The 15,377-nt window shown below is 35.1% G+C and overlaps 1 protein-coding gene across 12 annotated transcripts in view; it reads right to left on the reverse strand.

Annotated features, from left to right (window-relative positions):
• Positions 1-15,377, reverse strand: part of KIAA0825 (KIAA0825 ortholog) — a 251,553-nt gene that overhangs the window by 125,879 nt on the left and 110,297 nt on the right. For 11 of the 12 annotated variants that reach the window (XM_017807304.1, XM_017807297.1, XM_017807308.1 and 8 more), the window contains 4 exons: positions 9,490-9,678; positions 7,730-7,963; positions 5,628-6,036; positions 1,667-1,823 (listed from right to left, as the gene is read on the reverse strand). In XM_017807304.1, the coding sequence (XP_017662793.1) occupies positions 1,667-1,823; positions 5,628-6,036; positions 7,730-7,963; positions 9,490-9,678 (989 nt within the window). The remainder of the gene's footprint in view (positions 1-1,666; positions 1,824-5,627; positions 6,037-7,729; positions 7,964-9,489; positions 9,679-15,377) is intronic. The other variant, XM_017807305.1, reaches the window with a different exon arrangement.

A 15,377-nucleotide genomic window follows, 5' to 3' on the forward strand; every position in this document is an offset into this window, starting at 1 on the left:
CACTAAGAAATGTTCTATAATTAACAAAGCTCTTGATTCAGAAATTCAAAGAGAGACACCTGGGATGTGGAAAGTCAGGCTGACATCCCTCTTCCACCAAATTCTCTCAGCTTTTTACCTCCTATTAGAGCTGCTCCACTTTGTATAAATAACTGAATACTCACAGGAGTTGGATCTTGGATCAGGTCTCCAAAACCCAGTATGTGCATCCTATTCCTTCAACTAGAGTATGATTCTATTTTTGACCCTAAAAGTTACAGAATGCATTTTTACAGCAATTTCTACATGGTAAAACAACTCCAACAGGGGAAAAAGAAGGAGTTCCATGCTGGTAGCTAATGGTCTAGAGGTTTGGGGACTTAGTTTGGATGTGGGAGATACAGATTCAATTCCCTGATCTAAACCAGGAAGAAAAAAGATCTGAGCCTGCATATCCTGTCCCTAGGCGACTGCCCTAACTACTGGACTACATGCTATTTTTGGAGGTCTTGCTCATCATCTTTTCCTCATTGTTATACCTAAGAGTAATCCTGAATGTGCTCCAGGTGAAAAGGTTTTGTTTATTACAGTAATAATTTTCACTTCACTTCCCAAACCAGTTAATTGTTTGACATGAAACTTGAAAAGATTCTGTGCTGTATTACTGTTACGTTGCCATTTCTACATACATGCTTCTAACATTTCCAAATGCAGATGCATAAGGATTGTTTTTAAGCCTATAGTTAGGAACTAAACAGTTGATCTCATTTTCAGCAGCACAGTGACAGTACTAAGATGTTCTGTATGGCATTCATATAGACATAACTGTCTAATTGGGGTTTTATGCTATCATTTTTTTAAAAAAGAAAAATCCTAGTCTCTGGCTATATTTGCATTTTTTTGCATTTTATTACAAACACTTCTGTACACCTGCAGTGGTCTTAACAGGACCTGCTTATGCATTCAAGGAATACTAATTTAGTAATTAAAGCTAATAAACAGAACTTTCTGAATTAAGCTGGGTAGATCTGTGTTATCATACAATTTAAGCAAACCTGTGCTTATTTCAGTGAATAAAATCAGAATGTTTTTGGTAACTTGGGGGAATTTAATACAGCCTTAGAAATAATGACATAATTCTTTTACGCTGTTAAAATTCCATGTGCAGAAAACAAAACTGAATTTCTTGACTGTAACTTCAAAAGCACTTAAGTTGAATAGAGTTGTCTAGATGAAGTAAGATTTCATGTGGATGCATTTACTTCCTCAGCAGAACCACAGCGTTTGTTTGTTTTTTAAATTAGAAGAGTTAATTTACCACATTTAATTTTACTTTTCATAACAGTAAATTTTTCAACAATTGCTTCCTTTTTTCAATTTTTAGTGGTTTTACTGTGCTCGAACTCCTAAAATGTGTCTGTGGTCTACAATATGAAACTGAAGGAAGTTTATGAGCCATACTACTGTCTAAGTACCTAAATAAAATCCATAGTGTTTCCTATAAAGTAATCTTTTCTATAGAAACACAGAAAAGTCTAAACTGAATGGATTTTATTACAATACAATATAGGATTTCATATCGACTTGAAGAACCATTATCACCTCCTTGACTAACCCTTAACTGCCAGCAGACGCTGCCCCAGGCCAGTACACACCTAATTGCTCGGTGAAAAGGCCATTTCCCTACCTCATTGAGCTGGATGATGTGATAAATTTGCCTCAGGTACTCGCTGCCACCTGGTTTGTGGCAGATATCCAGGACCATCATGTTTATTTTCTGCTCAGTGAATCCAAATGCAATACCTCCTTCCTCTAACGTTGCACCTTCTACTGTGTCTGTGGCACTAGAATACAGAAAAGATAGGAACAGTCCTAAGTTAAATTTCTAAAAATCAAAATATTAATACAAACTCAGCTAAAACTATATGCTAAGAAAAAATTAGAAATATTTGGCTTCCAGAAATGTTCCACATATATCTCATATACATACATAATACACGCCAAATCACATTATTATTCTAATTTTAATGACTTTAATTGGAAAAATGAACACATGAAACATTCTTTACTCTAAAGATATACAAGCAGCAAATATTTTTTAGTTTTCTTTTCCACTAGAGAAGTATCTTTGCTACTAGAAATGGCATTTGCATTCGATCTTTTGTGCACTTTTCTTTGCCTGTCGCTGCACATATTAAAGCCTAATTAACATGTCAGAAAGGTAGCCATTACTCTAAGTATAGGTTAGAAGTTTTAAAGTGAAGTCTTTTTCTTCCCACTGGTATGTTGTTAACCATTTAAAAGGTACCTATTTGCCACTTGTTGAACTTTTTGCCCTGTACTGTTCCTTATTTTTCTTGTATTTGTGTGAAACTGACACCAAATAAAATCTGAAGACGACATTCCTAAGTGCCTTTAAAATTGTGCATTCAAATTTCTGATCATTCCCAGACTGCTCTCTCTGCATACAAGCATAAAATACCAGCACAGTATTGTTACTGACCAAGTCTACGAAAGAAGAAGTATGAAAACTATTTTTTCCTCAAATACTAGAGCTGCAACACAGGTATTTGTTTGCACCTTGACACATATGTGTCATGAACTCGAAAGACCAACAAGAATATATTATTCTTTCTACAGTTGTTATTAGAATAATTGAAAATATATAAAAAAAAATCGGAATTAAAAAAAAAATCAATATTTTATTGTTTTAGAAGTAAAAAAAAACCAAGAAAAACCCCACACCCCGAAACACTGTGGTTGCAGTATATCGTTGGAAGTGTGCCATAATGACAAAGTCAGTTCTGCTGAAAGTTGCTGTTTGACCTGCAGGGTCTCTGAAATGCTGCACAGCTGCTGGACATTAAAGTTGGTATTGTTTCCACATGCAGTTTCAGAATGTCCTACAGAGCAAAGAGTTTCAAAATATAAACTATAATTTTGTTCTCTGCTGAATGGAAGTAAGTGATACTCTGTTATTATGGTGTATTTTACAGAAAAGCTTAAAAGAAATTGATCTTTAAAATTAAAGCACACTTAAGGCTGATATTTGATGCTATGTACAGATACAACTTGAATTTCTTGTCCAAATTCTTAGCTGAGGACCTCTGATAAAGGAGTGTATCAGTCCTAGCACCCAAATGGTATCCTTTACTGCCCATCACTGTGCAGGTGAAGCAGATGATTGGATTCAGCCAGCACTATGATTAATGACTTCCTCTCTGGATTTGGGACTGCCTATCAATCATGTCATTAGGAAGAATGTGCCCTGAAAGAGGCAGACCTCAGCCAAGGAATAACTGCATTCATCTTAATCTGTATATTCACCCAGACAGCAAGGTCAGGGTCATCATGATGAAAAACAATAATCTTCAATTCAACAAATTACTTTGCAAAGATAGACATTTCTTTTCTTCTCAGGACATGTTCTTCAGAATCTAATATGACTGTTTACAGCTCTGGTGCTACCATAAAATGAAGGCTATTTTAATAAATAGTAATGCTTTCAGGCAATACATAAAGTAGGACATGTGTGCAACTACCACTTTCTGAACCTTTCAATTAGGACTATTATTTTAAAAAATTTCTTAAAAATTAAGTTAAATTTTTACACCACAATGGAAGAACCCATACATAACTTAGACTTTTTATGTAAGTAGCAGTCCTGATAACAATAACGTAACACAAAATCAAGTAAGAATTTTGCTTATAAAAACTCGGTGCACTTTGTTTCCACACCTATGTAGGTGAATATCAAATAAATTTTTGAAATTTATAGTTTTTGTTTTCTTTCACACACTGTATCTATTAGAAGTCCATAAACATTTAAAACCACAAATGTATATATGCATGTGCATACATCTACACCAAAAAATCCTTTAATAAGAAAGGGTTATATAACACCAACTTAGATTTTCCAGTATACTCATTCTGTTCCAAAGAAATCACATGAACATCGTAAGTCTCCCTTGATTGTTTTTAGTTTAATGATTATGTGACCGTTACTTACTTTAATTGACTATTTGAATTTCAGCTTTAATATATTAGCCTTATAATAAGCATTCATAATAATATTTATCTCTACATTGCATATCTCATCTTTTTATGAACTGGATCCTTTTTTTCCCCCAGATGTTGACTAATAATATTTGAATAAAAAATGGAAAAATAATGTTTACATTAGAATTCTATTGCAGAAATGCAACTGAAGTCAGAGGACTCAATTTCAACTACTCACTTAAAGAAAAGGTAATGCATTCTTCATTATCTTAAGCTTAAAATTAGCAGCCCTAGTCACAAGCTAGTTCTCTCTTTGGTTGACACTGTACACATATAGGAAACATTTTCCCCCATTCCTTTTCCACAGACTGATACCTAATATATAATACAACATTTCTGCAGTCTGTAAGAAAATAGAGTAGTGTATTAACTTAAAATTCTCAGCTTCAGAAGAAGTGCTACATATGAAAATTTTAGTTTTTAAAGGTTATCCACAATATTGTCTTATCCTCCATTTGTATTTTTTAAGAACTACCTATTCTCTCAGTGACATTAAAAATTGTGTTATGGAACCTTTCTGTTAACTATTAATTTACATATTATCATTATGGGTTTTTTATTGTACACTTCTTTCAGTCACTGGCATCTGGTTTCAATCTTAATCGCTGGATTAGAGCATGTAAATTAGAATTAAATAGAAAAGTAAATATTACAAAGGTCAATGTCAATGAGCATTTGTGTGACACTGTTACTGGTTAGTGCTACTCACAATAACTGACCACTCATAGAAATAGGATACTGCCCTTTAAAGCACTGAATGAAAGCCTGCAATCACTATATCTTTTGTTTATAAGCACGAATCCAAACGTTACTGTCAGGATAGCAATGACCACAACCTTCAAGAATATTCATTGAGAAAAGCAGCAATCTTACTTTCAGTAGCTACAACTTAATTCAGTAAGTCATGTAACTCAAATAAATCTCATATTGGAAAATTGATGAACGGTATTTTTACAGAATGATACATGACTACAATATTAAAGCAGACTAGACTAGGAACACATTGACATGTACACAAGTTCTTGAAAAATCCCTGTAAGGATTAAAAACACTCAGACCTTAATGTTAAACCAGAAGGAAAGACTGGTATTTTCTCAGAAAGCCACAGCAGGGTATTCTCTGTTTTGATATAATCTACTTGCCCTGAGGGCTTGATAAGATTTTAGAATGAAGTATGCTTACTTTTTTTTTGCACAAATGAATACTGACAGCTTTTCATAGTCTCTCTTAATTTATTCACCATAGCAAAATTGAATTACAAATATATTTAGCACTTGTTCACATTTTGAAAGATACAAGAATTGTATCTTTCTATATAAGAATTGTCCAGATTTTTGGATCATCACGAAAATATGAAATTTTGTAGTACTAAAAGACACTGTTTTGATGAAACAACCATGGTTTACTGTTTCAACAATACAATTAAGTTACAAACACATGGTATAAAGCCATCAATATTAAGAACTAATCTGCTTCATATAAGATCACTGCTCATCTCTTATTTTTTTTAATTAAACAATAGCCATAAATGTGCCAATAATCCAGTAAAATAAAGAGCAACCAGCATTTGAAAAGTACTATGTTCTTACCAGTCTGTGCTCAATTTTCTTGCCTTCAGCAACTGGCTTTCAATCCAGTTTGGTCTCTGCTGTTCAATGTTTTGTATAACCTTCTGGGTCACTTGCTTAGGACCACTTTTCTGTTTTCCCATAATACTTTCTAAGCACACACGAACTAAACTGAGTTTTTCTTTGCTCCATCTGTCAAGTGTTGCACCTGTTAAAAGTTCTGCAGTATTTCCATCCTCAAATATCCGACATATAATTAGAATCAAGTTCCAGACAAGCAGACCAGCTTTCTTCAATTCAGCAAAGTTTCTTGACATTTTTCTCTCAGCCAGAAAAAAGAAGTACTTAATTGGGGGAGGCAAACATGCAATCACTGTAGGTAACTTGCTGATTACAATAGATACTGCCTGAGCTGCAAGCCTTGTGAAGCCTTAAAAATAGAAAAGATATGATTAACATTAACATTATAGTTCTATCACAGCATGCTTCTGAATGTTGTATGATAATTTCTAACTTCCTTTTGTACTGAAAATGGGTAAAAAGCTTATGAACTCAACAGTGTAGCTTGACTTCTATTATAGTTTCTGCAGGTAAATCCCCCAAAACCTAAACAATTACACAAATTAAAAGCAGAGAACCTAGAAAATGTAGAATTCAGACTGTGACCCTCTTAACAATTAGTCTTGCTGTACATAGCCATTGCAGGATAAATGATAAAGACAACACCCAGGTATTCTGAATGGTAAAAAGTTGTCTTCAGAATCATAATACTTTTGCAACTTCATGACTGGAACGTTGCATTTAGTGTATCAGGATATTACTTACATTTATAATCTTTTGTTTTCTATCAATACTTCCTATGTTCAGACCTAAATAATTTCGGTTTATCAGCTTTCATATAAGCATCTACGCTAGATAGCACTACATTTTAAAGATTCCAGATATTAAAAGTAGCTACAGAAGTAACTACAGAAAATATGCTGCTCAAAACATATCTAAAATGAAAAAATATAGTAAAAGGTGATCCACAACACGGAGTTAAGCCAGGATTTTAAAAAACACCAAAACAAAACCCAAACAATCCAAGAAAACCCCAACTCATTGCACCCGCATTCTAAATACTTTTTTAATTAAAAAAAAGCCATAAGATCTGTAGCCCTGGTTATGGATTACATGCTAGGGTAAGGAGTTTTCATTGGAAGAACAAGAATCATAATGTNTGTTCTACACATCACACAGGAAAATTAATTTGCTTTTAAGCCTAAGCCTTATGTCTCAGTTTGTATATCCATTCATGCTTAGCAATAACCTAAAATAGTCATACAAGTTCTAAACTAAGGTGAGAGTGCAGTGAAATGAACATGTATGGAAAGAAAGAATGCATTGATGCCCTGGCTTGGCCACAATTTACATATTCAAAAATTCATGCCAAGCTATACTACAGTGATCCTACATTATTGAAAATAATCAGGTAATATTTTGGTGGCAATAATTTATGACTAAATGTTTCCAAAAGTTAACCTTCTGAAATGACAGATGCTTTAGGCACTCTAGACTATAAAAATATATACCGGAAATCAACTTTATATCTAATCACCTTCCAAATATCTCCGCTTGTAAATATTATTTCTTTCTTCACTAACTGTTTCAACAACCAGGCAGTAGCATATTTTATAACAGTTTCAGTGGTTTTTTTTATTCAAACATAAATTGCTATGTTGTAAAGTTGGGATGAATAACAATCGTGACTGAGGAGATGATAATGAAAAGGAAAACTGGTTATAGCCATTGAGACCAAAGCATAGACACTATTTTTACTTTGCCTTGAATCCCACCCTATTACTGCCAGATGCTAAAAACATCTTCAGTATTATTATTATCAGTACTACAATACTGATTATTTTCAAAACCTTGTTTGTGTATGCATGGTGTAAGCCTCAAGAAGGAATAACTGAATTTTAACAAGAAGTACTAAAAAAAACCCCAACCACCACAGGATGTTTGGAAATTGTTTTGTTTACTGACAAACTACAACACTCACAAAATCTAACTGTCCAGTTTAGGCATTAAAGGTGTAACAAGTTCTTATGACAAACTTATAAAACAGTATAAATGCCACCTACATTTCCCAGACTCTTTTCTCTTCATTTCCCGAGGAGTGTAATTCCATTCCTTTGGAACTGTTTTCAGTAAACTTTCAGGTACTATTTGCTTGTGCTGGTAAGTTCCATAGTTTTCTGTTGCCTCCCATGAATGCATCAAAGAAATAATCTGTTTCACTACACCCTTGACTGAATTAATCAAAGTCAACTTCAAGCATCTGATAACTTCTGGCTCTGACTCACCACAACTGGAAACTTTAGAAGGAATAATTATTAAATATTCAGTAAGTGTAGTCATTTGTGTAAATCTGTTTCAGAAAAAAGTGTTTCAGAATTCTTATGGAAAGAAAAGTAACAACATTATGATTCATAATAAATTAGACCTTTTGGTGTGTTACACATTAAAGAAAGAGTATAAAGCAAAATAATGTAGCCATCTTGTACCATCTTAACACAGTACTAACAAAAAATATTTCAATTTATTTTCTTCATCCTCATTTCTCCATCGATAGATTTATAAAAATTCAACTTAAACTGATTAATGTCTTCCTTTTTAATACGGAAAACATTTAATTACTTGTTAGGCATCAATGAGACAAACAGATACACCTTTTTTTTCTATTTCCTTGTTTTGAAGGATTAATGAAATTGCATTTATTAGATACCCAAACTGTTGCACTAGAGAACTGCAAAGAAAGAAAAGGTATCTTGGAAACAAAAATACATACAAATAATAGTCATCAACAGAAACACAGCATGTCATCAGTGATTGCATGTTGAAAACAGACCATCGTAAGTACAGCTATTGACATTACAAGTATCAATCTTCTCCACATTCTTAATACCACAGCAAACTGTAGTTTCTCCATTGCTATGGAGCTGCAGTTGTCAGGAAGAGTGTTGCAGAGCATATCAGAGATGTGTTTTGACATGTTAGATCCTTCAATCATACTTTTGTTTCTCTGTGGTTTTTGCTGATCTAATCATGGCCTTTCTGGAAGCTCTCATGCAACATTTCTGTTTTTCTTCAGCTTACACCTTAAACTTCTATTTTTTGCAGTCCTGTTTTGCTCTGAGGAATACCTGAGCACTTTTATCACCATTGTTTTCTATTTTGTGATACTCATAATCCTATTTCTCCTTTTACATTTTCCCATTTTCTTCCTTTCTTTTCCTGTGAACCTTCCTATTTTTAATGCATAATTTGCAATATCACCCTTCTAAATCTCACCCCTCTTTTCTGGTTGAATACTACTTTTCCTTGGGGACAGTTTTAGTTGCTTTAATTGTTAGGGCAGCTCTCTCTCTTCACTGAAAATCAAGAGGCTCTCTGCCTGTTGACAGCAGAGTCTATATCCCCATCAGGGTATTTCTCCCTCAATAGGAGAAGGAGTGCTTCCTTCTCTTTTTCCGCTCTCCGTCAATGCTGTCTTATTTTTAAATCATGGCAAAGGTCTGAAATCCTTAATGCATAGAGACAAAGAATCTTTACTGGTAGAGACCTACAGAAATGTTCTGCAGACAGCCTGCTGGTAAGACAGACACTTAAGGTAATCAGACTCCTCAGTGACTACACTGCTCCTAAACCTCTGTGTTCTTCAAAATTTTCATCACTCCTACCATGGCCCGATTGCACAGAACACTTCAATTATACTATAATTTTGAAATAAACTACCATCATTTTACCTGATTTATCAAGGTAAAAAAAAATATTCACTACATGTCTGAAAACCAACAGGGTTTAATGTCAGATTTTAAATGCTTATTAATAAATTAAATACCTGTCATACTGTATAAGCAATTCCACAACTGCTCTTTTTCCATGTAGGTCTCAAAAGCAATGCCAAGAGATTTGGGCGATAAAGTGCAGTAAGACAATACTGTGAAGATTGTTTCAATCAGAGTAGGCTCTTTGTTATTTATCTGTTCTAAGAGAGAACTTTGTTCATCACGATTCAGTGCTTCATGTCCTTCAAAATAAACAAAAACATGGTTCAAATAATTTCCAAGTAATTCAAGTTCTCAGTAATAGATAGCATTAATTAAAACAAACTGCAAACTAAATCTGAATAATGTTTTAAACAACAATAACATTACAGATACTAAAATCTGGTCTTCCTCTGCATAATGACAGTTGACTGTCTTCCTGAATTATGTGTAGCCATTAAAAAAAGACTCAGGCATGTTTTCAAATTATGGAATATGCCTATTTAATTCAAAATTAACTCAGTATATAATTAGAAATTATTTACTAAATATTAATCAGAATTAAACTGTACTACTTCTGTAGAATCACAGTCCAAAAGCTATTACTGCTTAACTCCTCTTACTGCTATTATGGTCATAGGAAACAATAGAACTCTAGTTATATAACATTTAAAAAAGCAGCAGCTGCATAGTTCCCCAAATGTGTTGGCTTTGTTTCTCAGAATAAAACAGTTCTGCAAAACAAAATCGCAGCCCTGCTAAGGTAGACATTTTAAAGACAACTAGTGATTTTCATAAAGTTGACTGTAATGGCTTATAAAACATGTATTTCCAGATGTTTCTGAGAATCACTACAAAGTAATCTCCCATCTGAAAGATAATGATGTGTTTAAAGCTCTTGAAGTCAATGTGACTCAATGGCTTTGACTTGTGCTAATGTCAAAGACCTCAGCTTCCCACATATTTGTAGAATATCATTGTGATGTTAACAATCGACAAATGTTAACAAATGACAGAGCCAGAATCCATTAAGTACTTTTAATTTAAATTTCTAGTTTGCAAAACTGGAGGTTTCTGTAAAAATTATTTAAATAAAATGCTTCACAATGTCTTTGCTTTCTGCCAGTTCGGCTGTCCTTACTTGTAGCAACCTGTGCAGGAGAAAGATAGGAGAGACTAAATTTCTAGACTGTGTTTTTTCTAGCAATTCAAACAGCCTTCAAAATCTATCACAGTGGGGCACTGTTGCTTTCCATCTATCTTTGAATGAATGGCTTGAGAATGTTGTAAAATTTAAAAATCTCATTTTACTCTCCTCTGAATTCCAACAACCTAATTCACACATTGTTGTAAAGTAGTCAATTTGGATAGTGTGCAACCTTAATGGAAACAGCCCAGAGTATGTAAAAATCTAAGAAACATGATCAGTGACTTCATAACCAACAAGGTGTGGGGGTTTTTTCCCAAGGCAGCAGATAGGTCAGCAATAAGATTTTTTTAATCAGGATTTTTTTTTCCTATGAGTTGAGTGAGCTGGCATATATTGCTTCCAATGCCTGATGCTTCTGAATGAAGAATTAAATGGATTCCTCACAATTCACTCACAACCAGGTGTTGTAGTTTTAGTTAAATGGGAAGAATTTTCAGCGATGAATACTTCATATCACCAGGTAATTTGGAGCATGGGGGACAGCTCCTCATCCGAGCTGTCCCTAGTGTCTTGGAACCCACCGGAAAATTGGGTCCCTGCAGTGGAGCATCCTGGGAACTTAGAAGACAGGAGATAAAAGGGGGGCAGGGGCCAAAATTGCCTTCTCTTTGCAGAGAAGACTCTCTCTCAGAGTCTTTGCAGGGGGCCATCGTGCCTCAGCTGTGGCTGCCTCAGCTCAGAGCTGGTTTTGCATCAGACCGGGGACACCCTGGCCCCAGCCGAGCCGTCCCAGCCCCATACGGAGTCGCTGCCGCCTCAGCAGCTATCTCGCAGCAGGCAGAGAGCTGCCATCACTGCCAGCGCAGGGATTCCCCTCCTGGGAGTCGCCACTGTCTCAGCTGCAGCCGTTTCGCTCTCTTGCCTGCTGAGAGCCCCCTGGGCCGCAGCACCACGCCGGATCAGCCCTGGCCCCACCACTGACACCCAATGCTATGCCACAACCCACACCGCCGCCTCAGCAGCATAGGGCCTTCTTTGGGCAAAATAGCCTTCCAGGTTTTGTTTTAACCTAGGGGGAAGGCAGATAGCTAGATAATATTTTCTAATCTTGTGGGTTTTTGTTTCTTTCCCTTTTTGGTAAAATTGTTATTTTCCCTTCTTCGTTCAGACTCCTCATAAGTTTTACTTTCTCTATACTGGGAGGAGGGAAATAAAAAAAAAAAAAAGGAGGGCTCATCTCATTAGAGGTCTAACCTCCTGAATAGATTGTCATTAAACCAAGACACCAGGGATATGTCTTCTAATATGAATATGACAAAGAAATAACCAACAAAGCAGAAAAAGTTGTTCAAAAAAGAAAACCCAAAGGTATTCAAACTGTGAGATGAAATTTGAATTGAACTTCAATTATACTACCATAAGTATTTATTTTTTAAATTAATTTAACTGAATTCTAGGGAGGAGGGCTAGCTGAGATTTTAAATATTATGTAAACTGTCTTCGCAGAACATGGGAAATTGATGTGTTTAAAGGAGTTTATGACTTGAAATTAAGCCTAAATTTGTTCTATGACCATGCCATAAGGAAAGTTTGAGTCACAGCTTATTACTAACTTTACTAATCAACTCAGTGCTACCAATAGATTTAGATAAAGGAAAAGGAGTATAAAAGAATTCTGTAGAGGGTGTTATACATACATCTTGAATAACTAGTGTGTAATAAAAGCCTTATGCTTTTAAGCAAAGATCTTCATTAATCCATTGGTAAACTATTCTGTGGCTAAACACAATGCGAGCATTCATCAGCTTTTTCCTGTTTTACACTGAAGTAAAGGCTGCCCTTGTTGTAAGAATAGCTGACTTTTGAAAGCTAAGGTTAAAATGAGTTTTCTGACTGATAAGCAGGCATGGACCATAGAATCACAGAATCATAGAATCCCTTGGGTTAGAAAAGATCTTAAAGGATAATGTCAGTTGACAACTTCAGCTAGCTGATCAGTATAGCTGGCTAAATATTATGAATAAGGAGTCTAGAGAAAGATATATAGAAAGATATATTCTCTTGCCTTAGATTTTTTTCTTTTACGTTTATTAGCTCACCTGTCATAACATTAAATATTCCTCTTCGTTTGAACTCCAAAGCAGCCTCCTTGTTAATTATCACATAAGAACAGAATTTATATGATAGGCATCATACTTACTGCCCACTAATGTTTTTTCTTTATACATTTATCTTTTTTCACTGACTGCATTTGTATAGCAAAAGCTAGTCTGTGAAGGGAATCTAAATCTGCTAAATCTGTTCTTTGTTATTTCCATATAGCATAATGTTCCACAGGCACAGACAGTATCAAAATATATTCAAATACTTTGTAAGAAATATATGTATCTACTGAATAATAGCTATACCATTCACAGTGAATCATTCTTCCTATGACAAAATAATGCACTAAACCTCTTGGGATACTACCATGTATTTTAAAAACCTATTTTCAGAAAGGCAGAGTTACAAGTGCTATTTCTCCATATTTCTTTCTTACTGATAGAAATACCTCCCAGTAACTTGCTAACGTTATCACTCATCCAGCACTTATCTGCTACTACTTTGTCAAGAGAAGGTATGTGATTTGCAGCAGGGCTCTACTATAGTCCAAACAGTAATTCCTATTCAAATTTTCAGAAACTCCATAAAATCTGTTTACTGTTTTCTTTAGCTTATCACTGGAAAGTCATCAAACAGAGCAGGATATCTGATTAAGGTCCCTTTCTTACCTATCTTCCAGCTAGAAGTACATCAGTAAACCCTTCATTGGTTATGGAGGTACAGAATCCAGTAAGCTTACTGGTCAGATGGACATTTTGAGGAGATGCCATGTTTAAAGTAACCTTTTAATCATTCGTTAGGCTACCATGACACAGATTCCTATCATGAAGAGGCTAAGAAGACTTTCAGGTGCACTCACAAGTTTCTCACTGAGTGATCCACAAATAGATGGAGGAATGATCTATCTCTCCACAAGCATATAAATTCCTGTAAGAGATTTACTCCTGCTCTCCTAATGAGGACAGGGTTGCAGATTAACACTGAAGTTTTGTGAAAAAAACTGCAAGATTGTATTTTGGGGAAATATAATAGTGTGTGGTTGAACCACAGGACTAGCACAGTTGCTAGTTTTTTCACTTGTCTGATAAACAGATTATTAAATCCAATAAGTCATTAGAAGAAAGTACAAAAATAATGACCTCCACATACTTGAAAAAAAAGTGTCAAATTGTTACCTATTTAGCCAAAGCCAGAATTTTAATGGAGTTGGTGATTTATGCAAGGCATGTGCATTTTCTTTTGTAATAACTCAGTACTGTCACTAACAGTTCAGTCTAATTTCTAAGTGAGGCCACTTGGTAAAGTTACCACCATTCACTGCTCTTTTAGGGTAACTTACAAAAAATCAATGCTATTTACCTGTAAGTGTAATTAAATTTGATTAAAATTTAGTTAGTACTTACAATTTACCTTAAGATGGCACATCGTGGCAGTTAGAGAACTGTTTCACAGAGGGCAAAGAATTAGAGGGGGGAAAAATCTCTTTCCAGAAATTGGTTAATAAAAGCACAGTCTCAGAAAACTCTTTATATCTATTAGTGTCTAGTGAATTGGCTGATAGTGCACCACACAACTTTATTTTCTCAGTGGAAATCCTCTCTTCCGCAACCTGCTTATGTGTGCAAGGTAAATGATCTCTTTTTGAAGTAATTCACATTTCTTTGGGTTCAACTTCAGACTTGCAACTTTAAACTTACCACAGAATACTTGCAAACATTACTATCAGTTCTCATTTCAAAGTTTTAGTGGGGACTAGAATGTCATTAATATACAGACTACACAATACTCTCTTCTATTAGTCTCACAAGTATGTATTGTGCAAGCCAAAAAACATTAGATGCAACTGCCAGTGGTCTGGTCCTGTTGTGAATGCAGTTTTCTTCCAGTTTATCTGCACATGGCAGTATTCACTTTAAAGCTGTGTGTAGAAAGTGAAATTAAATCTTTGTAACAACTGGAGTCTCATGTATTCAGGGTAATGAATAAGATTATTTCTAAAACTAAAAAGGAATACATTGCATTTAGTATTGTTCATCAGATCCTTGAGACTACCATCTCTTCTTAAACAAAAGTATGTTTGAGGCCCAAGGACTGACTGAAGGCCTTGCTGATTTCTCAGTGACTTCTTTATCTTCTGAGGTGTCTGTTGACTGATGAGGTCCCCTCTGGTAATAATCCTGTGTTGGGCCAATGCAATTCAACAAAGCTACTGCTTTTTGTTTCATCATGCCAAGAATACCTCCTGGTTCCTGGAAATAACAACTCTATTTCTCTCCACAAAGCCACAGCAAAGACCTTAAACCCTTCACTCACTCAACATGTCTTAGAAAGAAATTTTCTGAATGTTTGACCTATAGAAAACAACTCTAGGATTATATGACTGTAATTAACTGTACTTCAACCCATCTGGGTTATTTAGACTTGTAGCCTAAGTTATAGAGGTCAAATATGCAAATCTAATTTTTCAACTATTTTTTTCAAAGTTGCCTTTACCCAGTGGACATACTCAGTGGAGACAAGTAAGCTGTTTGTTTTGGCATAACCTGATTTATTGCCTTTAGTATTTTTGATGCAATAACTTCTTATTTTCATATTTTACTTTTTATATACATTTCAGCTTTCGCTACCTGCTGGTCTCTGGTGGTCTAGTGGTTAGGGTGCAGGACTCTCACCGCTGCGACCCGGGTTCAATTCCCGGCCCCCGGGCAG

Source organism: Lepidothrix coronata, unplaced genomic scaffold, assembly GCF_001604755.1.
Source record: "Lepidothrix coronata isolate B3197 unplaced genomic scaffold, Lepidothrix_coronata-1.0 Scaffold18, whole genome shotgun sequence".
NCBI classification, from domain to species: Eukaryota; Metazoa; Chordata; class Aves; order Passeriformes; family Pipridae; genus Lepidothrix; species Lepidothrix coronata.